The sequence below is a fragment of the Gossypium raimondii genome, chromosome 8 (assembly GCF_025698545.1).
Source record: "Gossypium raimondii isolate GPD5lz chromosome 8, ASM2569854v1, whole genome shotgun sequence".
Lineage (NCBI taxonomy): Eukaryota > Viridiplantae > Streptophyta > Magnoliopsida > Malvales > Malvaceae > Gossypium > Gossypium raimondii.
The window spans coordinates 6,865,568-6,889,489 of record NC_068572.1 but is presented as its reverse complement, the minus strand read 5'-3'; the positions used below and the strand labels follow the sequence as shown (position 1 = coordinate 6,889,489).

At 29.7% G+C, this 23,922-nt stretch overlaps 3 protein-coding genes and 1 long non-coding RNA gene across 9 annotated transcripts; all 4 read right to left on the bottom strand.

Moving 5' to 3' along the window:
• Positions 1-547: 547 nt before the first annotated feature.
• On the bottom strand, positions 548-1,542 carry LOC105790585 (uncharacterized). Its single transcript, XM_012618257.2, has 3 exons — positions 1,059-1,542; positions 900-988; positions 548-807 (listed from the first exon to the last, which is right to left on the bottom strand). The coding sequence occupies exons 1-3, from the start codon at positions 1,080-1,082 to the stop codon at positions 660-662; spliced, it is 261 nt and encodes an 86-aa protein (XP_012473711.1). The 5' UTR covers positions 1,083-1,542; the 3' UTR covers positions 548-659.
• A 128-nt stretch (positions 1,543-1,670) lies between these two features.
• Positions 1,671-4,959, bottom strand: LOC105790584 (pentatricopeptide repeat-containing protein At3g53170). Of its 5 annotated transcripts, none has more exons than XR_001132528.2 (5): positions 4,312-4,959; positions 3,091-4,189; positions 2,605-2,725; positions 2,349-2,422; positions 1,671-2,156 (listed from the first exon to the last, which is right to left on the bottom strand). XR_001132528.2 is itself a non-coding variant. In XM_012618256.2 (3 exons), the coding sequence occupies exons 1-3, from the start codon at positions 4,624-4,626 to the stop codon at positions 2,688-2,690; spliced, it is 1,452 nt and encodes a 483-aa protein (XP_012473710.1). In that variant the 5' UTR covers positions 4,627-4,959; the 3' UTR covers positions 2,160-2,687. The 5 variants fall into 5 exon arrangements, 1 of the variants encoding a protein (XP_012473710.1); XR_008198357.1 differs by having other exon boundaries at positions 1,671-2,024; XR_001132524.2 differs by having other exon boundaries at positions 2,349-2,725.
• A 742-nt stretch (positions 4,960-5,701) lies between these two features.
• Positions 5,702-10,746, bottom strand: LOC105790583 (cycloartenol-C-24-methyltransferase). 2 transcript variants are annotated; one of them, XM_012618255.2, is made up of 14 exons: positions 10,610-10,746; positions 10,292-10,436; positions 8,943-9,009; positions 8,546-8,619; positions 8,362-8,446; positions 8,215-8,270; positions 7,694-7,748; positions 7,335-7,382; positions 7,088-7,171; positions 6,811-6,927; positions 6,644-6,727; positions 6,435-6,560; positions 6,221-6,318; positions 5,702-5,966 (listed from the first exon to the last, which is right to left on the bottom strand). In XM_012618255.2, exons 2-14 carry the CDS (start codon positions 10,372-10,374, stop codon positions 5,903-5,905), a joined length of 1,041 nt encoding a protein of 346 aa, XP_012473709.1. In that variant the 5' UTR covers positions 10,375-10,436; positions 10,610-10,746; the 3' UTR covers positions 5,702-5,902. The 2 variants fall into 2 exon arrangements, with proteins under 2 accessions (XP_012473709.1, XP_012473708.1); XM_012618254.2 differs by having other exon boundaries at positions 10,526-10,693.
• Positions 10,747-15,957: 5,211 nt separating this feature from the next.
• LOC128032065 (uncharacterized) lies at positions 15,958-18,029 on the bottom strand. The gene is made up of 2 exons (XR_008188192.1): positions 17,940-18,029; positions 15,958-16,232 (listed from the first exon to the last, which is right to left on the bottom strand). It is a non-coding gene; the product is annotated as an uncharacterized LOC128032065 (long non-coding RNA).
• Positions 18,030-23,922: the final 5,893 nt, after the last annotated feature.

Sequence of the window (23,922 nt, the reverse complement as noted above, 5' to 3'; positions counted from 1 at the left end):
TAACCTTATCAATGAGAGTTATACAAAGCATTATCGGCATCTACTTTAAAATATAAACACTTGTGGTTAATGGTGCTATTTTTAATTTACTACAAACGTTTAGATATCTCTAATTAATTGTAGTTTTAATCTATTAGCATCTGGTTTTTTACTTTAATTTGTGAAATTTTGTTTAGATTAATTAAAAAAATTCGATAATATATGTGAGTAGAATGATTGAAATATTGGGTGATTAATCTGAAGATTTTAAAGTTTATAGACTATAAATGACATCAACATAGCATCGAGAGCCACCAAAACAGCCTGCTTTGCTCTCAATGCCTTCAACAGCAGCCCCTCTCTTCTTATAATTTTTCTAATAAACGTCACTTTAGTTATCTTTTTCATATATTATATTGTTACGTTGCGTCCGAATTATCCAAGTAAAGATTGTAATTATTTTGTGCTCATATTTTGGAATCTTGCAATTTCAGCCTAGTTGAAGCAACCTACATGTGTCATATGTAGTAAATAATTTGTTATATACAAATATAAATATAAACCTTAGTTCTTTATTCAATCCAAATAAAACCCCAAAAAAATGCAAAATACAGATTGATATCTTGTTATTCATACACAAATTCATGTAAACCAGAGAGGGTATAATCCATTTGAACTGCTCATTTATCTTCAGAGAAGAAATGGTTAATGGCTGGCATGACTTCAGGGGGACGTGTTCTTAGGAATTTACGAAGCCCATGTTCTGCATATTTTTCTCCTTCCTCATAGTTTTCTAGCACTGCTTGGCTACGATCAGATTTGTTGATCCTGCAAAAAATTAACAATTTTGAGAGCCAAAAATAAACATTAAACATACTTGTTTACGTATGAAAAATTATGATTAAAAAACAAAAAAGTACCTGACAGCAGGATTTAAGAAAACGTTCCTTGTAAGCTGAAAGATACACATGCTAGTTACAAAGGCCATGGCTCCTACTAGAGGGTACACCTAAAAAAAAAAAGCCAATTAACCAAAGAAAATAAAATAATAAAATATAAATAATTCATTTTGCCCTTACCTCTGGCTTCATCCAACGCCCCATAATGAACACTTTTTTTCTTTTTTCGTGTGGTTTGTGAAAATAAACCTTGAAACACTGTAGGGTGGATTTGTTTTGTATAGGCAGAATTTGGGGATTGAAAGTGCAATTTGAGTATTTATATGAAAAAGGCAGGCCAGGGAAGTTTACGATGGCTGATTGGCTTGACCTGTATTTCAGTGGGCTACATTTAATATTTTGACTTAACCCTTAAAATGAGACCCAAAACCATGTGCTTTAGCCTATGGTTTTTTCTTGACTAATTTGGGTTTCTTTGAATTTAATGACTCTATAGAATGTTCCCAGTTCGTTTTTAGAACAAATCCAATTAGACCTTTTTAAAAAAAATTTAAATTTGGTAATCACAAGGAACTAAGAAGATCATTTCCTTTCTTTCTTGATATTAGAAATTTCTTAAGGACTTGGACTTTTTTCTGTGTGGCTGTTCCAAATATACCCATCATTACAATCGGTTAATTCCTTAAGTTGCTATTCAATTAAAAAAGAAAATTCAACCTAAGCTTATCTCTCACATCTTTGATGACATTTATTATAGTATGAAATTAACAAATCAAATTATATTTGGACAGATTCACTATAAAGATCAAATTCATGCCATTACTTGATATCTTCTTCATGCGTTGCTTACAGTTATGTTAGAATGCGTGGCCGGAAACATGACAGTGCTAAGAACTCATTTCCAACTCCATATCCCTCAAACAAAAGCGTGTGATCTTAGCTACACATGCCTTGCAATGATGTCCCAAACCCTACCAACTCAGATTTCACCTGCAATGTGTAAATGTATATATCTACTCTTGTTGTATTGGATGAGTTCTAGTTAAGAGAGGACATTGGTTACAGTTTGCTCCCCAATGCTGCTTCGGCTTCAGAAAGTTAAAAAACTTTCATATTATTGGGCTCTGCCTCTGCTCATCAGGGTGTCTGCTCAAATTGATAGCACCATTAGAAGTTTCTTAGATGGTTCAGTTAGAGAGAGAGAAAGGTCTCAACTGTCAACCATGAATGGCCCCAATTCAACACAAAGTACCCAAACCTATACGGCTATACCTGATCCTGTTCCAACACAAAATATTTAGATACTAGTATATATAACAAATGGTTTTGCTTTCTTTCGCATTACACTATGACAAACAGATTTACATTCCACTAATTAGGAACTTTCCCCCCCTAAGGCCTTAAAAATACAAATGCAATGCAATGATATACAAAAGTAACGGAAGGAAGGGCATGGTTAGAAAGTAGTACCAGCCTCCTTCCTCAGTAGTCATCAGTTCGACAACTATCTTCCTCTCATTGCTCCCCGCACCTTCTACCAGCAACTGCAAGTTGCAAATCAACATTCTTCAATGATTATTGTCCTACACATGACTTTTCCAAGTATGTTTATCTGATTGGTACATGCACATTTCATAATCATAGTTCTTTAGTTAATCCATCTAATAGACACATCTCAATCAAATAAAGGAATTGTTTTACTTGAATCGGCATTCCATTTGAGTACCATCATCGAAGGCAGTTTCTTTGATCATACTCCACTTAAAATCTCATCTCTACCATCTCCATCATTGCATCCTAATTCACTGATCACATGACCTCATTCCTTCTCATCTCCTTCACCATAACTGCCAAAATTTCAAGAAAACAGCAATCATGTAAGAAACGTGGTCTTGCAAAATACAACATTTGTCTCATTGAACGCTTTGATTTGAGCAACTTGATCCAATTAATAATCTGTTTACTAAATCACAAAAAAACAGAAACCACAAATCTGGAGTCAAATATTAATTGTCACCATTTGCTTAGTGCTGTTCTTTCTATTGGATATAGACAATAGATACTACGAAAAGAGCTTGTAGTTCAATGACCTTTAAGGTCAATTCTTGACAAGTATTAAACAGAACAGAAAATATCTTAAGTTGATTTGAAGTTAGAAAAGTATAGAATTACACAGATAGGACAGAGCATTTGAGCCAATGCTCAAACATACCTAAACTTTTGCTTGTGTTGTTGATCAACTTGTTTTGTAAATCTTGAGCAGCTTCAATCATGCCATGAGTGTTGTAGGCTTGAATCATAGTTGCAAAAGTGATGTTATCCGGCATGCATTTTTTCTCTTTCATCAACATAAACAATTCAGCCATCCTTTTTATGTCATCAACCTTACCATAGGCACTGATGACACAGTTAAAAAAAGGGGTATCGAGTATCACATCAGAATTCTCCACCTGCCTCAAAATTGAAGCAACCTTCTTAATTAAACCAGCCTTAGAGTAAGCACTAACAAGAGAACAATAAGTAATAGCATTTGGCTTCATTCCTTTATGCTTCATTTCCTTGAAATATTCCTCCATCTTCTCAATCTTTCCGGCCTTTCCTAATACTTCAATAACAATATTATAAGTAACAATGGTGGGGGAGAAAAATCTTTTGCTCATGAACTTCATGACCGAACCCATCTTCTCATACATGCCTGTTTTCCCAAAAGATTTAATAAGGATGTTGAAAGTGTTAATGTCTGGCCTTATTCCCATTAGCTGAAATTCTTCATACCACTTTTCCATCTTCTCAATCTGCCCTATGTTTCCATAAGCCCCAATAATAGAATTGAAGGTGAAAATATCAGGCAGGGAATCACCACTTTCAATCATATCTGTCAGTAAGTTCTCCATATCCTCAAACAATTCAGCCTTACCATATCCATCAATAATACTGTTGTATGTAATAGTGCTAAACCCAATTCCTAGATAAGACATCTCTGCAAGAATTCTACTCATGAGATCAAAGCGGCGATGTTTCACACAAGAGTCGATCAGAATGGAGTAAGTATACACATCAGGTTTGCAGTCAAAGACTGATTTCATATCTTCAACAGCAGAAAAAGCCTTGTCAATGAGGCCACTTTTACCATATGCATGTACAAGAGCAGTATAGACATCAATGGCGGGTTTAAGTCCTTCCGAAAGCATTGTTTCGAATAGCAAACTGGCTTGCTCGGGTTGCTTGCATTTACCCAGCATCACTATCAATTTTGTGTATGTTTGGCATCTAGGCTCGTACCATTGTTGCTTACGTAGAAGTGCAAATATCTATGAAACAAGCGAGTAATAAAATATGTTGTAACCCATCTTATATAAATATTATTTAAGAAGTAAGGCAAAACAGTTGAGAGGAGAAGAGAATGAAACGACCCAGTCCATAAATGACAAACCTCAAGAGCAGAGTACCAAGCGTTGTCCTTTATGGCTTCATCGAGAGCCTCCAAGACAGCCTTAGGCCAAAGCCTCTTGCGCTGCTTCTTGGACTTGGCTTTCCTCCCAATGCCTTCAATAGCAGCCTCTCTTCTTATAATCCGAGACAATGCGTCCTTGGAATCTTTCTGGGACCCCGTCAGGCAGTAGACGGAGCTTCGGTTTGATGAGCGAATGAGCTGTTGAGGGCGGATTTTTGTCGAACAAGTGATGGGCGGTGAGGAGACTGACAGCGGGCAGCTTAAGTTGACGGCGCTAAGGGGACTTCGCAGCATTGGTGAGTGAAATACAAGCTGATAGTAATGAAGAAGTTACGAAAATGAGAGGGCGGAACGGAAGGGAAGGATGGGAAAAGGAGTCAGGAATTAATGAGTCGATCCATTAAATGTGAGATGAGGTTTCATCGATGAGCCGAAACCCCAAAATTTGGAATATTTTTATATATACACAATTTTCTTTCAAAAAGATATTAATACAATTATGTAAGAAAAGAAGCAATCAATTCAAGATCAGTCGTTAATCAGCAATCCCAAGACGTTGAAAGAAGACCTCAATTAGTGGAAGTAGGCATGTCCCATATAATCCATAACAAATACTAACTGCATTTTTTAACCAGAAATAACTAATCATAAATGTTAGAACATAGCTTTTTTTTTTAAATAATGGGTTAATGCAAATTCTGGGTTTGAATTTGCTAATGGGATTTAAAGGTTTTTCAACTTAATATCATATTAGATTTTAAATTTTTTAAGAAATGTCAATGATTAATTTAAATAAAAGAAATTTTAATTATTAAGTTCGGAGATTAACTTGAATAAAAATTACAAATCATGTTGCAGGAAACATGTTCAAAAACTAAAATAAAATTAAATTAAAATTTGAGTATAATTGTCAAGTACATGCTCTAAATAGTGTATTAACCCAGAAATTAACATTGATAAAAGTATATATTTAGAGTTATGAGTTTGAACTTCCTTGAACCCTTTTATATTCAAGCACTAAAATCATTCTTTTTTTTCCATTAACTTCATTATACTAAAATTAACTATAGCCCCCAACCCTTAAAGGAAGACAATACACCCTACATCTTCTTATACTAACAACAAAACAATAGTTTGTTTAAAAATCAGCATATTCGCATTATCAACAGGACAATTTTTTTTCAATCCAAATATACCCAAAATATTTCTATATTATACCCGCCATAGATTGGAATCACGATGTCTGTGTTTTGGTTAATTTTGTACCGTATTTAATAGACCGAAGATGTATTTTGGTTAATATTAATAATTCAAATAAGTAATAATTATCCAACAAATATATTCAAAATATTGAACATTCCGCTAGAGATTTCAACAACTTAAAAACATGAAATAAGGATAAATTTATATGTTTCACATAATCCAGTAACTTCTATAAATGAAAATACCGGAAATCAACTAACTAATAAACACCAAGTCTCTAAAACTGTTACAGACGATGGAACCAAACAACCAAGCTTAAGTTCATATTTGATAGATTCACCCAGCTTTCACCCCCTACATCGATGCATCACTGTCTCTCCGAAAGTGGCTTTCGGGCCAAAAAGAAATACATAGGCGTAAATATCTCTTTCCTGAAATTGAAAACCAAAACAAAAATTAACATAATGTTAGCATATTGATTGGACCCAGACAGAGAACCATAAGAAACCGTCACCCATCTCGTTTATTTAGTTTTTAATTTTTTAAATACCGATTAAGAATACATGGCAGCTTTTTAATCCTGCTTCTAGGATTAAAGAACTCTACCATCCGAGTATCATTCCAAATCAAACTTACATGCAGATGAAGTAATCATGGGGAAATAGGACTCAGTAATGTAACTCACCTGCCACCTTCAACCAACCCTTCTGCAGCTTTCTCTAGAAAATCTTGAACTCTTTGACTTCCCTTGGGAGCTAATCCCACAAATTCTAGACCCTTTACCTGCAAAGAAATGGATAAAAGTACTGGTAAGTGCTTATGATCTTAACATTGAGTCCACTGTTACTTCATGATGAGCATCATTAGAGTGGAACGATGTAGTGTTTCGTAGCTTTTACCATATTTCTAGTGATGAAGCGTCCAACAGATGTTAGGCGGAAGCTACTCAATGAGAAGTGGCTTGTATCCAAAGGCAAGTACCAAGGGAGTGGGGAGCCAACAGCAAGATCTTTCTCCCAAATTATCTAGAATACAATATGAAAATGGTTAACAATATTAAAAGATAAAAAGGAAGGGACAAAGGGCAGAGACTAAAGTAAGAGTTCACCTCAAAACCAGCCTGTTTTAGAGCTTCCAGGCACTGTCCAGTCAACCTGATATCCGGAAGACCATCACCAATCTCAATTTCAGCCTGTATAAACAAAACTCTCATTTAAGCTAAACTCATGGATGCATAACAAACCGGTTGCATTTTAATGCCCTTAAGATGCCCACCTTAATTTTCTGATGTTCTGAGTTATTTGGATCAAATGAATCTGTCATGCACCACTCGTATGCAGCAAAATACTGTCCTGGCTTTAGTACTCTGTAAATCTCCTTGTAGCAGCCATACTATGTCATGACAGACAACAATCAAATCAATAAAGTGGTATAATATGAAAACAATTAAATCAAACCAAATCAAATCAATAAATAATGGAAACTTTATAATTCATTCCATCCAAGATGAAAATGATCTTGAGTGTAATGGGGGAATTTTAAATTGACATACCGCATCCGGAGCATGGCAAGTAGCTTCAATTGCATAAACTGCATCAAAGGTGCTGTCAGGAAATGGCATCTTCATGAAGTCAGCCTGCATTAGACAATAAAAAAAGAAAGTCAGCCATACCACTACTGTGCCTCGTGAAAAAACTTTATTGCATGTTGTATGAAAAATTGTAAAACAGGGAATAATAACAGACATAATGTAAAGTTGAGTGCAACAATAATAAAACTTGACACAGAAAATTACCAACCTTCACAAAGTTGCAAGTCTTTTCCACTCCAGCAATGCTGTTTAATTCCTAAAATATTCACATTTTTAATAATTAAAAAGTAAATTTTACGGTAGTCAAGCGAAAACCTAGACACAACATGAAACACAAAAACAAAATAAAGAAACTAACATAACTATGATCCATCACTATTAAAAGAACTTGAGAAGTTCTTAAAATATTGCCCTTCTTTTATCAACCCAATGCAGCTAATAATAATTTCAAAGATCAATAAACTTACAATCAGAAACAAGAGTTAAAAAGAAAAATGAACAGAGAAATAAAAAGCCTATCTGCTGCATATCCATAAACGTTTCTATTGAGAATGAAGAGATATTCACCTTCCCTCTTGTTATTTGATATTCATTGTTGTTTATCCCAGTGACCAATGTGGAACTGCAGCAATCACCAGAAAAACATGACTTAAGAGTCCTTCAAGGTATTCTCTAGATAAGAAAATCAACTACAAAAAAACTAGTCATGATTTATTCAAAAAAATATATTGGTACAACTACAATACCATCCGAGGGAACAGGGCAATGGTTCAACAGCTATGAAACACCAACAGAAGTTAGATTACCTTACTAGATAATTGCAACATTTTCCCCCTAATTTGAGCTTAATTATTTATTCAGCCAAAAGAAATTTAAGAAATAATGAGAAAACACAGGTTTAATGAAAAACAAAAACTAATATCAGATGACTCTAGTCTCCATGCTCATCCATACACATACACATAAAACAAAGAAAACTAGCCTATTAAGCAATATAAGCTACAAAAAGGATACAAATAAACTAGGAAAAATACATAAAAGGAAGATGAAATAAAGCTAAAGGGCTTTGAAAACAAACTGCTATTTACCTGAATCGAGCAATTTCTCTAAGTGGTCCACCAATGCCACATCCAACATCCAACACCTAAAAGAAAATGTAAAATCTCAAGTCAAAAATCATATGTAACAGAAAACTTAGAAAGTAATGGCTCCATGCTCTAATGAAGTGGGAAAACCTTGTGTCCAGGCTTCAACCCAAGTTGTAAAGCAAGAAAATGTTCATGCCGCTTTATGCTTTCTTTGAGAGACTCCCCTTTCCATCTGCAGGAACAAATTTTATGATAATGATCAACAGTGACTTGAAAAAGCAACTGTACCGTCTTCCTTGCATACACAAGATAGAGGTGAATGAATGGATACCTGGGAGCAAAATGGAAAGATTCACCCCATCCAAACTCATAAAAGCTGGTAACAAGATCATAGTATTTGTTAACCTGAATTCATAACATCAAATGAGTGTTTGCACATGCAATCAAATCCTAATTTAACTTTACCATTCCAATAAAACTGTAAGTGAGAATACAGTATTCATTAGTTTAAGACAAAATAGCAGGTATCGGATCATCATATGGCTTGATGAAATAGACAACTATATCTGCCAGTGTAAATAATACAGTCAAACAAAACAACAAAGCAAACATCCAAGCTCCTAATTCATAACTAACAGAAAAAGTTGAAAATGAGCTAAAACTAAGAAACTAAGCAGTAGGTTGGAAGGATCACTGAGAGCAAGATTGGTAAAAGAAGCTAGTCTGACCATGTCAGTGTAGTTGGCTTTTCTCTCTTCCTCTTCGCCTCCATAAAAGACATGATATCGCTCATACCTGAAGCATTAAAATAATCTCATATAAATTTCAAAAACAATAGCAAAAATCTAAAGTGTAAAAGACAGCATTTCAAGTGATCGTGCATATTGTAAGGATACACTGTATGAGTTCTAAGTAACTACAAACAACCCTATGGTATTGGTCACTCTGTAGCAGATTTTGCATGGGCACATATGTCTTATTTTTGTTTAATGATTTACAAAATATTTTGATGGCATGCTATCGATATCTTTAAATAACTTTCACCACATGGCTCTTCAGTTGGAGTTGGAGGTCTTTTTATGATTACATTTTTGCTTTGAGAGTAAATAGCAGGGTCCACTACTCTTTTTGCATAGCAGGAAATAAATGAAGTTCTAACTTCTTTGAGAAAAATCAACAACTGAAATCAACAGACCTGCCAAATTAAATTTTTTTTGTATATTACAATCACCATTGAAGACCAAAGGGATGCTAACAACTAAGATAAAAGAAACCTATAAATCAGCTGCCAGTCATATCATGTTGACACACAGGTACATTTACTTCCTTAATAATATCGCCATAGAATCTATAGTCACTTGTATCTTTCAACCAAACCCGTCATGTTCTAAATGTTTCAGCCTTACCCAGTTACAGAAGAGTCAAAAAGTAAAACAGGTACCAGTCATGACCCGGTCCATGTTCCGTGCAGTTATATAAATTTAATAACTTAATTATGGCCAACATCAAAGAATCTTAAATTTGAAACTTATTATGGACGTAATAAATGAGATTGTACTGCAAACTAACGTCACCTGTGAGTGAGAGAGAGATGATAACAATCAAAGGTTAAGTACACAGAAAATAAGCTTAGCAACTAGAGAAAGATTAAATCAAGCAAAAAGCTTAATCCATAGAGTGGGAAAGAAATTTAAGTTACTTTAACTAAAAGACGCATTAATCCAGAGAGAAAGAAGGGTCATACTCTAGTGAAGATTGAAGTAAAATATAAATTCGTTAGGCATTTTTCACAAAAATTATTGCTTTTATCTTATTTCTCTCTCTATAAAAATTTATTTCTTCGTATCATTTTTCTTTCCTCAAACACAACAATTAAAAAATATATATGCTTTCTATATTTCTTTCCACATTCCAAGTAAAAGCTTAAGTATTTTTTTCTCTTTTATTCTCATTATGAACATTTACCAAACATATAAAAAAAATTGCATAAAAACTGAAAAAGGAGGGATCTATACTCAACTCTCAAGACATAATTAAAAAAGTAAGAAAAAAAATCAAAAAAGGGGAGAATGAATACTGCTCAACAGCGGAAAGGACTTCGGTTTTCTCGATCTTGCCGCCGAGACCGGATGCCAGATCCAATGCACCAGCCTTCGACATTTTTCTCGGTCTCTCTCTCTCTCTCTCTCTCTCTCTCGTCACTAGCAGCACCCGCAACAAATCTAGTTAAAAAAAAACAACAACAACAACAACGAAGTTATTCAAGATTCCACTTAAATGTAGATTCTTTTGCCTGACCATATATACATACAGCGGATGCAGATAAGGGAAGCGAGAGGAAAAAAAGGCGGAGAGTGGCGTAAACAGATCAAACAATAAAACCAAAGCAAAGTACCGGACTGGACTTGGACTTGGACGAGAATGCAACAACTTTGAGGAGAAATTTCAGGAGAGGGTGGTGCAAATGAATAATCTCATATAATGGTACAAAATTGCCCAACTGGACCAGCCTGTTACCCTAATAGGGCTGGGGCAGCCACAACGTGCACATTCTGAAAACTTATTAATACCCTTGAAACATCCTTAAACAATACTCTGAATTCTAAATCAATTCTAAACTTTTAAATTGTTTTAATTAAGTACTCAAAGTATCAATATTACATTAATCATATCTTTCTGTTAGTTTAGCTGTTGATTTAGATGTTTAATGTGGAATCGCAAGTGACATTGTACTCCCAAACAAAAAATCTTGGTTCGAAATTTAGATTTCATTGATAATATGAGCACATTAGGAGTCTATTTGATAATATTAGAAAATTTTATGACACGCATATTTGTATGAAAATTATGTATTTAGAATAAAAATTTGTGTTCAAAAATAATATATAATAAATAATGAAATGTATGATGTCAAAATAAAAAAATAGATTAAACTCTAAGTAAATCAAAATTTAAACATATGAATACGTTATTTATCATGGTGTTGTCATCAATCCTAAATTGGTATCGAGTTAATTTGTGGTACCATCTCGTTAACAATATTATTAATGTATACAATTAATGAAGATTATGAAACGTGTATAAGAAAAATAAAATGTATAAAAATATCAAAATAATAATATTTCTCTAAATAATATCCCTTTTATCTTAAAATTTGTTTTTTTGGTACATATCTTAAAATTTTGCCAAACTAAAAGAGATCGATCCTTAAAAAAACATTATCAGTTATTTTTATTTTATGAAATATAAAATAATTAAAATATTTTATAATAAGATATTACTTATAAGTCTTAATTTAATTAGTAAGTGATAAATAATTTATTCTAACTTCTTATATTTATTATATGATTTTTAGTTTTTATTAATACGAAATTAATTTTACATAATAATTTGAATCCAATACTGTATTATATAATAAATAAAATATAATTAATATGATTTTATCTATTATAGTTAAATAAATAAAATCTTTGTTATATTTATCATATTATTTTATATGACTTTAGCTATTATTAATTATTAATTAATATTAAAATATAAAATACAAATAAAATCAGTTTTAAATTTTATCTATTAATATTATTCAACATAGTTTAAATGTATAAAACTCTATTATTATATTTATAAAACATTATTCATTACAAGTAACCTAATATTTTTATATTTATCAATAACCAATAAATTTACTATATTAATTTGTAGATAATATATAATTAATATAAATATATTATATTATATTATATTAAAATAATTTTTATTTATTATTCATGGAAACATATTAATTTAAATATAAAATAATGCAATATAAAATTTGAATTTTATTTATTATGTGAATTTATTTAATAAATGTCTTTTAATAGATTTATAATTTTATTTATAAGTATGATAAATTAATTATCAAGTAAAATTTTTAACCAATTATTTTCGTAAAACTAAAACTCTTATTATAAATTTGATAAATTTTATAAATAAATAAAAATTTAAAATGACAAATTCAACTCTGGTTATATTGTACCGTTCAAAAGTTTTTTAAACTCGTGTTTTTCTATGCATTATAGATAAATATAAATTATAAATAATTATTAATTTAAATTATTTATTAATGTTGATTGAATCTTAGCTCGACTAGCATGGGTATTGTTGCCAGTCTAAGATAACGTGGGCTCGAGTAGCGCATTACCCTCTTATTTATGGGTTGGGGGCTATGAGTAATTTTAGACATTGTATATATAATCACTCTTTTTTTGTCAAAATACCTATATGTAAAAGAAAATTTAATTATTGACTTTTCTCTGGTTTCTTCTTCTTTTTTTCAAATTTTTCATTGTTTCTTTTTGTTCAAGATTTATAAATAATTGGGTTTCTACCATCAATTCTTTTTTTGTAACGACCCAAAATCTGTAGGTACCGAAAAAAATATGTTATCGGGCCTCCGTCTTAGTAAACTGAGTTAGTAAATAAATATTAGGAGTAATTATGAGTCTAATAGTGTGTTTAATTAGATTTTTATTTAGTGAATTTAGCCCAATTTAAAGTAATTAGGCAAAAAGGATTAAATTGAATAAGGGTAAAAGTTGAATTATAGATTAATAGAAAATAAAAAGGATTAGAATAGCAATTAAGCCATTAACAATAAATGATGCGGCAAATGGGAAGATTTTCTTTGATTATATATTATATTATATATAAATATTATTATGGTTTTATATTAAAATTATTATTATTAAAAAATTAAAAATAGTGACAAGTGTATGGTAGAGATAATAAACATGTGTAAATATATGAAAACACACTTATAATTTATTTGTATATTTTCTTAAATAATAAGTAAAAGATGTTTATTAATTAATATATTATATTATGAAATAAAACAAATAAAGACAAGTGTGAGGTGATGATAAAATACAAGTGTGTTAATTAAAATATGTACATTTGTAGTATATGTATTTAATTTACTTGTTATTTAAGTAATAGATATTTGTTATAATTATATACCATATAATTGTTAAATTAATAAACAAATATAATACAAAGAAAGTAAAAAGGACTAAAAGGGCAATTAAACCAAAAGCATAAGTTGAGGCGGTTAATCCTTAAAAAAAATCTGAGATTTTTAAGTTTAATATATATTAATTTTGATGTGTTAGAAGTCTTAGAATAAAGATTTTGATGAAATTAAGTTGGGACTTTGGAAGTTTATAGGTTTTAAGTATAGTTCATGTTGAATAAATGTTTGAATTAGGGGTTTAATGATAGACTTATTGATTAGAATTGATTAAAGCATTAAATTGTAAAGTAAGCTATAAGTTTTACATAGTAGGGACTAAATTTCAAGAATTTCAAAATTAGGGTTTTATGATGAAATTTAGATAGTTATGTCTAAGTTTGGTTAAAATTTGAATTGAAATAAAGTATGAATTGAGATAGAAAAATAAGTGAATTTAGTTAAGACTAAATTGAAATTAAAGTAGAACATTGAATAGAAATTTAATTAAGTAGACATAAATTAATAGTGTATTATTGATTATAAAATTATCTTAATTTTTCGTAGCTAGCAAAAAACTAGAAGCATCGGCACGGAGGGGAAAAGAGGAGATTGTCGAGGAGTAAACTCGAGAAAATCACGGTTTGTATTACTATAATTCAAATCTATTTATTATTATTAATTGTTATATTTTAATTAAAATGCATGTTAGGTAAAATTAGGTAAGCAATTAAAATGATAATATTGAATTGAATGAAATTGATTCAAAATGTTTATGGCTATTGAAATTGAAGGAGAACAAATTAGAAATTAAAATGATTTGAATTAAGTAATTGAATTGAATTGAATTGAAAAATAATAATAATAATAATAATAATAAAATAAAAATAAATAATTATGTGAATCTTTGAAATGTATATTGACTGAAAAGTAATTAGTGATTTGAATGTGATTGAAAAATGAAATAAAAATATATATACATATGAATTGAATAAAAAATTATGAATAAGTGTGAATACTTGAATTGAGTATCGATTGAAAAGTGGTTTGAATTGAATCAAGTATGATTATATATGAATATCTGGAATATGTATTGGTAGAGTAGAAAGTGGAAAGTGAATTTGAATTGAAATGTGATTATTGAATAGAAATTGAAATGGTTTGAATTGATTATTGAATTGAACTGGAATATTGAAATTGGTGATTGATATAGATTTTATTGGAATTGAAATTGAGAAAGTGGAAATTGATATGTGAGACTGATACTGAACTGAATCATGGAATACTGAATATTGTTATGTGTACTGCATTGAACTGTGAAAATACTAAAGTAATGAATTACTGCAATACTGTGAAACTGATTGAAATAAGAAATTATAATTGATACTGAACTAAGATGGAAATTTATACTGGAAAGTGAATTAAATACCCTATTAACTAGTCGGGCTAGTCGGATATAGTTGGCATGCCATAGGTTATGGAAGAGTACGGGGTATTGCCGGCTTACTGATTAGGCACTTATGTGTAACACCCATAACCCATATCCGTCGCCGAAATAAGGTTACGAGGCATTACCATAAAAAAAAAACACGGCTCAAAATAGTCATATTACACATGCTTTAAAATCCTACCATTCGAAACATATATACTTCTTACTCATATCATTCAAAAATCAAATTATAAGATGACTCATCACATTACAAATTCCATACGCATACATTAAGACATCCAAGCATTTTTTTTTTTACTTCTTAAGCTGAATATCAAACATATTAATTCATATTTCTATTCATGTGCATAAAACCAAACAATCCATATTGCTCGGCTTATTGTCCATTAGAAAATGCAGCATAATCAATTTCACCAAATAGTCAAGTTTAGCATATAAACATCTTAGCGATAAATGCATTTAACCTTATAAAATATACACCATTTTTTTTAAAACTCAACTAATAAGACATACATGCCTAACTTCCCATTTAAGTACAAAACATTTGTATGCTTTGCCATTCTTCTTATCTTCTATTCAGCTAGCAAACTAACCAGACAATTTATACCCAATTCACATGCTAATTATTAAGCCTAAAATACATGCAAAACCAATTCATACTTTACTCACTTGACTAACATTAGCCATTTTTCAAGTATTTTAGCCAATTCAAAACGTGCCAATTCCATACAGTATAAATCATGTCAAAATTTTATATACACACCCAAATCAATTTATTATATATATATATCCGGTCATTCAAATTAACTTATCAAAGACATATATATTTGTTTACATTTCATCAATCAAATACATATAATAATATATCAATTTCCATTTTCAATCCATTTCACCAATGTACTCATGCCATTACAAATTTACTCAAATTAATCATTTCAATTTACCAAATATTCATAGCATAACATAGTCCATACATAATGAATACAACCAAATTCAAAATTAACATATAACTAAATACTTAACTACATGATTTGATCACCAATGCCGAATCACAAACTAGATTATGACCATCACCTATATTTACATCACATAAATCGAAATAACCATTATTTCATCTTCAATATATATCGATTTTACCTATTTAATCAAGCCAAATCTCAATACCATTTCATCACACAAATTAGACCATAATTCATACTTACAAATTAAGCTAATACAATACCGAAAATCACTATCATTAGCATTATTAATAAACCACAACCACAACCATAACACATCCATCATCCATATCATGCTTACCAAAATAAAATAATTATAAACCATATATATATCATTAAGTCTTACCAAATTCATATACTAAGTATACCCCACACCTTTACTATGACCAAAATTACTTAAACCTCGGATCATTTGCATTAGATCAAGCCATTTTCGCATGGCTAAATATATATACAACAACTAAATTAAAACTAGCCTATACATGCCACATAACCAAAAACTTCAAAGCCTTAATTTACCGAAACGATAACCGAATAGTGTGATGATGACTCCAACGACTTCCAGCCCGAGCAAGTCTTTGGAACTCTAAAAAGTATAGGAAAAAAAACACACAGAGTAAGCTATTACAGCTTAGTAAGTCATGAGCAATTAAATAACTTAACAACATTTAATTAGTTACAACAAAATCAAATAATGTTTTCAATATTCATATCCATTTCCATAATCGAAAAATACATTTACCAAACATATACTATACATCAAATCCATATTTAACCGAATACACATAAGTTTAACATTTGGCGAATATATATATAATGTCATTCACATGTGCAACTCTTATTTTAACCTTATTATTACATATCTATTTTGACCGAATATAAACTACATTATCAACTCATTTTAACCAAATTAAATTATACTAGCATAATCACATTTAACCTCAAGCTTAACGTTTCATATAAAACATGTGTTTTCTTAAATAAATCTTATCTTAACCGAATGTACATGTATATATATTCAAAGTGTCATTCAATTCAAAGACATAATATCATTATATATTCGAATATATATTTACACACATATACATATAATTTTGAACCAAAATATAACATCATATGCATATACATAACACATGGCCGAATATACTTCACCAATGTACATATGTTCACATTAGTAACTTATATAATTTATATCACATACCAACTGGCCAACTTACCGTATTTTTAAATAGGTAGTCAAGTAACTCAACCTGATCATTTTAGCTCGTTTTACGCCTTTAATCACAACTTATCATTGCCCGCTGAACCATTCGGAATTTAATAGGATACTCGAATAATCACATATATCGAACAATGCCAACGTCCCAGACGTGGTCTTACATGCTATCTCATATCGATGCCACTGTCCCAGACAGGGTCTTACACGAATCAAATATGATGCCAATGTCCTAGACATGGTCTTACACGTAATCACATATATCGATGCCATCGTCCCAGACGTGGTCTTACACGAGAACACATATCGGAAATCCTATGTCATGACATATGTATCCTAGCTATTCCTAAGGTTCGTACGGGCCTTTCGGACGTCGTAACTCTGTCGAAACGAATTCATAAACATAGCTTCCAAGCTTATTTTCATTTGATTAACACGTGTATAAGTTCACATATTTCCTTTCAGCATATAAAATTCATATTTAATTAAAATAAACAGTATATATAGATGCTTATAGACTTGCCTCAGATATCGACGGGTATATAAAACGACTATTCAACTACTATTTTTTCCCCAGATCCAAGTCTGATTTCTTTTGTTCTTGATCTATACAATTTCAAATTAAGCTCATTTAAACACAATTTCATTCAATTTAATCCAAAAACAAAAATGATAAAATTACTATTTTACCCCTGACATTTTATACTTTTTACAATTTAGTCCAATTTGCATAAAACACAAAACATACAAAATTTACACATACCAAGCTTTGGCCGAATATTCATCATGCCCATGCAAGCTCACAAAATTCATTTATTTTACATTTTAGTCCCTCAATTTATTATTTTTGCAATTTAGCCCTAATTACTCAAATTCATCAAAATTTCCAATACAAAACATACTAACCCAAAACATATCTTCAATAATTCATCATCAAACATCACAAAACACAATTATTCATCAATGGCATAACTCAAAATATTCATCAAAATAAAAAATTGAAGCATGGGTCGGGTAGTATTCGAAGCAACGATCTCAAAAACAAAAAAATCATCAAAAACCGAAACCGAAACATACCTTAATTTGCTTGAACAAGGGCCGAATACCTAGCTTGGTTTTCTTATTTTCTTTCTCTTTTCATTCGGCACAAATATAATGAAAATGGCCACTTTCTTATGTTTTGTTTTTATTATAATAACATTATAATATATAAATTATTATTATAACCTTTATAAATAATATAAAAACTATATATTATAAACACAATGTTGTCAACTATCTTTTCAATGGTCAAATTGCAACATAAAACCCCCATATTTAAAGAACAACCACTATTCGGCCCTTTTAGAAATAACCACTAAATTTTTATTTTACGCGACTTAATCCTTTTATTTAATCGGACACTCAAACGACAAAATTAAAGCACAAAATTTTCACACAAGTAAATTCATACATAATAAACACAGAAAATAATTTTAAAATATTTTTCTAACTCGGATTCGTGGTCCCGAAACCACCATTCCGATTAGGATCAAAATCGGGCTGTTACATTATGTGTCGACTACTGTTACTGTTACTGATTCGGCACTTTGTGTGTCGAATACCGTTACTGTTACTGTTACCAATTCGACACTTTGTGTGTCGAATCGTTATCATATCACTTATGATTCAAACTTTGTGTGTTGAATATCATTATCTTATCATATCAAGTATCGCCATCACATCGATTCATTTCTTGGTGTGTTTGGTTGGAATCCGTGTATCCGCCGAGTCCGAGTCAAGTTAATTGGGGCAAATGAAATAAAGTTATTGATAAAACTAAATCTGAATGATATGACATATGCGAAAGGTAAGAATTATGGTTCAAGAAACAGATAAGGATAAATTTTATGAAATAGATTTTGATAATATGAACTGATGTAAAAATGAGAAGTGAAAATGAAAAAAATTGAATTAGTGAAATAATACTTGAATTTAATTGAATACAAGTTATTGAAAAATATATTTATGGACTTAATGTATGAAGTGAGTATTTAAAGACTCTAACTGTAAATTGATTATAAAGGAACGAATTGACAATGGAAATTGATGATGGATAAATTATTAAAATGGAATGGGAAATTGAAATGAATGTGAAATAGTTCTTGAAAGACTAATGTTGTAAGGTTTAGATATGAAATAGAATAAGTTATTGAATTGAGATATATAAATGAAATGTATGAAATAATGATTTTATGAAATGGTTATTGATGAAATGCATGAAATAGATACTGTTATAGTAAAAAGATAAATAAGTTAAAATGAAAAGAAACTATTTGAAATACATACCTTTGAAATAAAATTAAAGTTTAAATGCATGAATGATTTATTAATGGTAAAATAGTGGTAAGATTTAATATATATATATATATATATATGTTGTTTTTGCCTTAAGTATTTAAATTATAGTAATACCACCGGGTGTATACTCAGCGTACAGTTTGTTTCCGTGCGCAGATTAGGTACAGAAATTTTAGAAGAGTTGAATTTGAGATTGCAAGTCTTCATCTCATCACATCTTCAAGCAACAGCAGGGTATGTTTTAAAGTTTTTTATTAGAATGGCATGTACTTATAAAAAAATATTAGGTATGTTCCAAGTATTTTTTTTATGTTCAATTATATTAGTGATTAGCCAAGAATTAATTTGGCACCAAATGTAATATTCCTATATCAAGCTCCTTAAGTCGAACATGATATAGGGGTGTTACATTTTTTTTTATGTCCAAACACGCCAAAATTGATGGTATGTTTGAATAGTATTTAAATCTAATACTTTTTAGAATTTGCACTCTATTCTTTTTGAGAATTAAGAATTTATAAGGGTGAGTATTCGTTCGAACTAAGTGAAAAAGTTTTAAAATTAATTGAGTTGATGAGTCTCATTTTGTCATCCTATCTCAATTTAATTTTTTTTTGAATCGAGTCGAGTGAAATGGAGTTCAAGTCGAGTCGAATAAAATCAAATGAAATTGTTCAAGTTAAATTAAAAATTAAAAATGTCAAATTAAAATATTATTGCAATATAACCAATTTAATATTAAAACACATAAATTTGAAAACTTTTTCAAAACAAAATAAGAGAAAAAAAATAAGATATTTTAGTATGATAAACTTGAATAGTTAATTTCCTTATTCATGTCCTTAAAATTATTATTTTAGAATTTTTATAAAATTTTAAACTTTTCATATATTTAAGTTTTTATTTTTTTAGAATTTTTTAAAATTTAAAATTTGAAATTTTTATAAATATTTTGAATTTTTGTAATTTTGTTGAGAGAGATAAATTTGATTATTTTCAAAATTGACAGGGATGAAAGGGTATTCACACCAATCTATTATTTGAATTATTTGAATTATAAAATTTAAATCGACTCGAACTCGAATTATTTATTCAAATTAATCGAATAACTCAATTCGATTAACTCAAAATTTAAAATCATTTTCAATTTTTTTTTTTTATGAAATCGAGTTAGAGTTTTGTTAATTCTTAAAGATTTGCATGGGTCTCTGCGATTCACTAGCGGTTGCTTTAATCAAGCCCTACAACTAGAGCTTTGAAAGTGTTCATTTTTACAAAATTTTAAAGTAGTTTATTTTTTGTTAGAATATTTTAATAGATCTACAAAGCAAAATTGTTAAAACAAGTAAAAGAAAAGAAATCAATGATAAAAATAAAGGAGAAACAAGCAAAAGTAATTATTTAAATAATTAGAAGAAAAGTTTGAATTTGTACCATCCTCATTTTTTTATATAAAATAAAACCCATTAAGAATGAACTTATATGGAAATTGATTAGGGGTGAGCATTCGATCGAATCGAATCGAATCGAATAAAAAATTTTCGAGTTAATTGAGTTTTCGAATCTCATTTTATCATCCTAACTTTATTTGAAGTTTTCTCGAATCGAGTCGAGTGAGATGGAATTCGAATCGAATCGAATCGAATATATTTATTCGAGTTAAATTTTAAAAAATAATTTTGGGTCCTTGTAACCACTGTCATCCATCGTAAAAAAATTTGTCCACCTTAATCAAATTTTTTATTAACTTTCATCACATCATAATTTATTTATTATTTTTTTATATATTGGTTAGCTTCTTTGCTTGCTTAGTTGTTTCAATTATCTTGATTCTTGTCACGATGTATTTTGGCATTAAAAATATATTAAATGTAAAAATATGATTTTAATAAAAGTTATTTTAAAAATAAAATGTGAAATTGATACCAATATAAAATGTTAACACGAATATTTTATGATGTAATTAATAATTCAATTTTAATATAAATATTCAATATGATTAAACAATTTAATAATATAAATAATATAAAATGTGAGATTTAATTTAATAATATAAATAGTAGATATAAATAAAATTATTACTATTTATGTTTAGTGATTTTTTTTTGGATAATTTTGATTTTTTATTTGAGAGTAAAGTTTTGGGGAATAAAAGTTTGAGGGAAAGTAAATATGGGGAGTAAAATTTTGGAGGGAAAATATTTAAAAAAATTGGAGGGGAGAGGGTTTGGGGTAGATGGGAGGTGGGATGGGAAGAGAATAAAAGTTTTAGGGGAAAAGTGGGAGGAAGTAAAAATTTTGGGGGAAAATAAAAGGTTTTGAGGGTTGTTGGGAGTAAAATTTTAAGAAAAAGTAAATGGGAGAGTAAAATTTTAGTGGGAAATAGATTTTGGGTAGATTGGGGGGTTGGGAGGGGAGGGGAGGGGAGTAAAAGTTTTGGGGGAAAAGTGGGAAGGAGTAAAAGTTTTGAGGGAAAAGTAAAAAAGTTTGGGAGTTTGGGGTAAAAATGTAAAATATTATAGTTTGATATTCAAATTATTCTAATTATTCGAGTTATTCGAATTCGAAAACTCAACTCGATTCGAACTCGAAATTTGAAAAAAAATTCGAGTTAATTCGAATAACTCGATTAACTCGAATAACTCGATTCGTTTAACTCGAAATTCAAATTTTTTTTCGATTTTTTCGAATCGAATCGAGTTTTGCTCACCCCTAAAATTGATAATTAGTTTTTTTATAGAAAAAAATCCCCTAATGCAGTATTTTGAATGCGAAGATTTACGCTTAGGTGTAAATATAACGTAAAAGAAAATATCACGTAGCTTAGCTTAATTGCTTATCACCATAGCTTAAGTGATAGAGGGTAAAAAGTATTACAGAAGATTTTGTATTAAAAGTTAAATTGTATTTTGTTTTATTTATTAAAAGATAAATAAATTAATCATTGTATATAAGATTAAAGAGTAAATTGGTTATTTCATTAAAATATTCATCCATTTCTACTATTAAAAAGTGGTGTGTTTGATAGAATAATCAAACAGTTACACATGGTATGTCATGCGTATATTATTCTATTATATGTGGATTGGTTTTAATACTAGAAATGAATAGAATTTTAATAAAATGACTAATTTATTCTTTGATCGAATATATAATAACTAATTTATTCAGTTTTTGAATAAAGAAGACAAAAATATAAGGAAATCACTGTCTCCTGCCTAACCTAACCATAATTTTTACATTTTTGAAAAAAGTCTTCTTGTTTAAGATGGTTAATGTTACCTTTGATTTAGTGCTACTCCATATAGATATTGATTTCGTGACATGTACGCCTTGTAAAATTAAGAAGAAAGTAAGTACAAAAAGAGGTTGGTTTTGGGGATCTTACTAATTATATATGTTAAATCGACTCTATTTCAGTTAAATTTGGGAAATAATCTTTTAGTTAGATTCTGTTTATTTGTTTCAATCAAACTCTGATTAGTTTAGATTATTTTATTATTATTTGATATATGAATTTAGCCTATAGATTAGAACTCATAACACATTTAAAGAATTTTGTATTTACGTTTTAAGGGTTCTTTGTTTTCGGGTTTAGTTTTTATCTCCATCTTTTGTACTCTTCGTTTTTTTGCCATTATAGTAAAATTATCTTTACTCGTAGTTTTTTATCCTCTTTGGAGGGGTTTTTTCACGTTAAATTTGTTGTTCAATTTCTTAATCAGGTCGATCTCCAACAATATAAATGATGAAATTTTATGTGGCCAACAATAAAATCAATTATTTTCAAAGAATTTTTTTAGGAGAAGACATAATATCAAATAACCACATCGGCATGGTAATTAAGGATCAAATTTGGAATAGCTACCAAGCTTCGAGGTTAATGCAGACCAAAAAAGGTTCAAGGATGAAGATGTGAAACTTGCCGAATTGAAGGACTAAATGTTAATTTACCTCATTATTTAATTAACGTGCTTGGTGGGTTGATTTTGGCGTTTTATCACGTGAGTTGTGACGTGTTGAGCTCGGTGAATACCTTAGCAAATGACAAGAAAAACAACACATGTTATAGGGTGAAAGTAACAAGTCGCTTATTGAAAAAAAAAAAAAAAAAGAGGAAGGTAACTTGTCGCTCTCTTACAGGGACTTTATTATTAAAAAATCACACGCCTGCCTTTTACAAAATAAGATATTATTAGGGTTTTTTTTTATATGAAATTAATAAAAAATGTACAAATTGTAAAATTTAAACTTAAAATATTATAATCTGTAATTCCTTAACTTTAACCTTTCAATCCTTAAAAGTAAATTTTTCACATATGAATGTGTCATTATCTATGTATTTTTAAAATTTTAATTTAAGCTTAAATGTTATTATTTTTTTCTATACAATATTTTTACATCTTCTATCATCATCCATTATTGATTGATGGATATCTTTCTCCAACAGATTTTTCACAGAATGAGATGAATCTTCAAGAATAACCAAGCAATTAACTCTGTCTCCGTCCATTTTTTCTATACAATACTAAGAGTAAGAGATGGGGATAATATGATTTGAACCTGTTACAAATAAGTACCTGATAAGAGTATTAACCACCATTCCATTCCAAGTCAAGCTAATATAAATGAAGTAAATATTGGTACTTGACTTTGACGTTGGTTTATTACGTGATATATGTGTTATTTTTTGGTCAAATCTTGTATTGTATTTGACAAA

What these genes read in the sequence shown, in the direction of transcription:
- LOC105790585 (XM_012618257.2), bottom strand. Translation starts at nt 1,082, where the DNA reads ATGGGGCGTTGGATGAAGCCAGAG. An exon ending in GGCGTTGGATGAAGCCAGAG is followed by an intron (nt 989 to 1,058) that starts GTAAGGGCAAAA and finishes TTTTTTTTTTAG; the next exon opens with GTGTACCCTCTAGTAGGAGC. An exon ending in TTCTTAAATCCTGCTGTCAG is followed by an intron (nt 808 to 899) that starts GTACTTTTTTGT and finishes AATTTTTTGCAG; the next exon opens with GATCAACAAATCTGATCGTA.
- LOC105790584 (XM_012618256.2), bottom strand. Translation starts at nt 4,626, where the DNA reads ATGCTGCGAAGTCCCCTTAGCGCCGTCAACTTAAGCTGCCCGCTGTCA. An exon ending in CTTGGTACTCTGCTCTTGAG is followed by an intron (nt 4,190 to 4,311) that starts GTTTGTCATTTA and finishes CTTGTTTCATAG; the next exon opens with ATATTTGCACTTCTACGTAA. An exon ending in CAACACAAGCAAAAGTTTAG is followed by an intron (nt 2,726 to 3,090) that starts GTATGTTTGAGC and finishes AAATTTTGGCAG; the next exon opens with TTATGGTGAAGGAGATGAGA.
- LOC105790583 (XM_012618255.2), bottom strand. Translation starts at nt 10,374, where the DNA reads ATGTCGAAGGCTGGTGCATTGGATCTGGCATCCGGTCTCGGCGGCAAG. An exon ending in GGTTGAAGCCTGGACACAAG is followed by an intron (nt 8,271 to 8,361) that starts GTTTTCCCACTT and finishes ATTTTCTTTTAG; the next exon opens with GTGTTGGATGTTGGATGTGG. An exon ending in GCTTCATCACTAGAAATATG is followed by an intron (nt 6,319 to 6,434) that starts GTAAAAGCTACG and finishes ATTTCTTTGCAG; the next exon opens with GTAAAGGGTCTAGAATTTGT.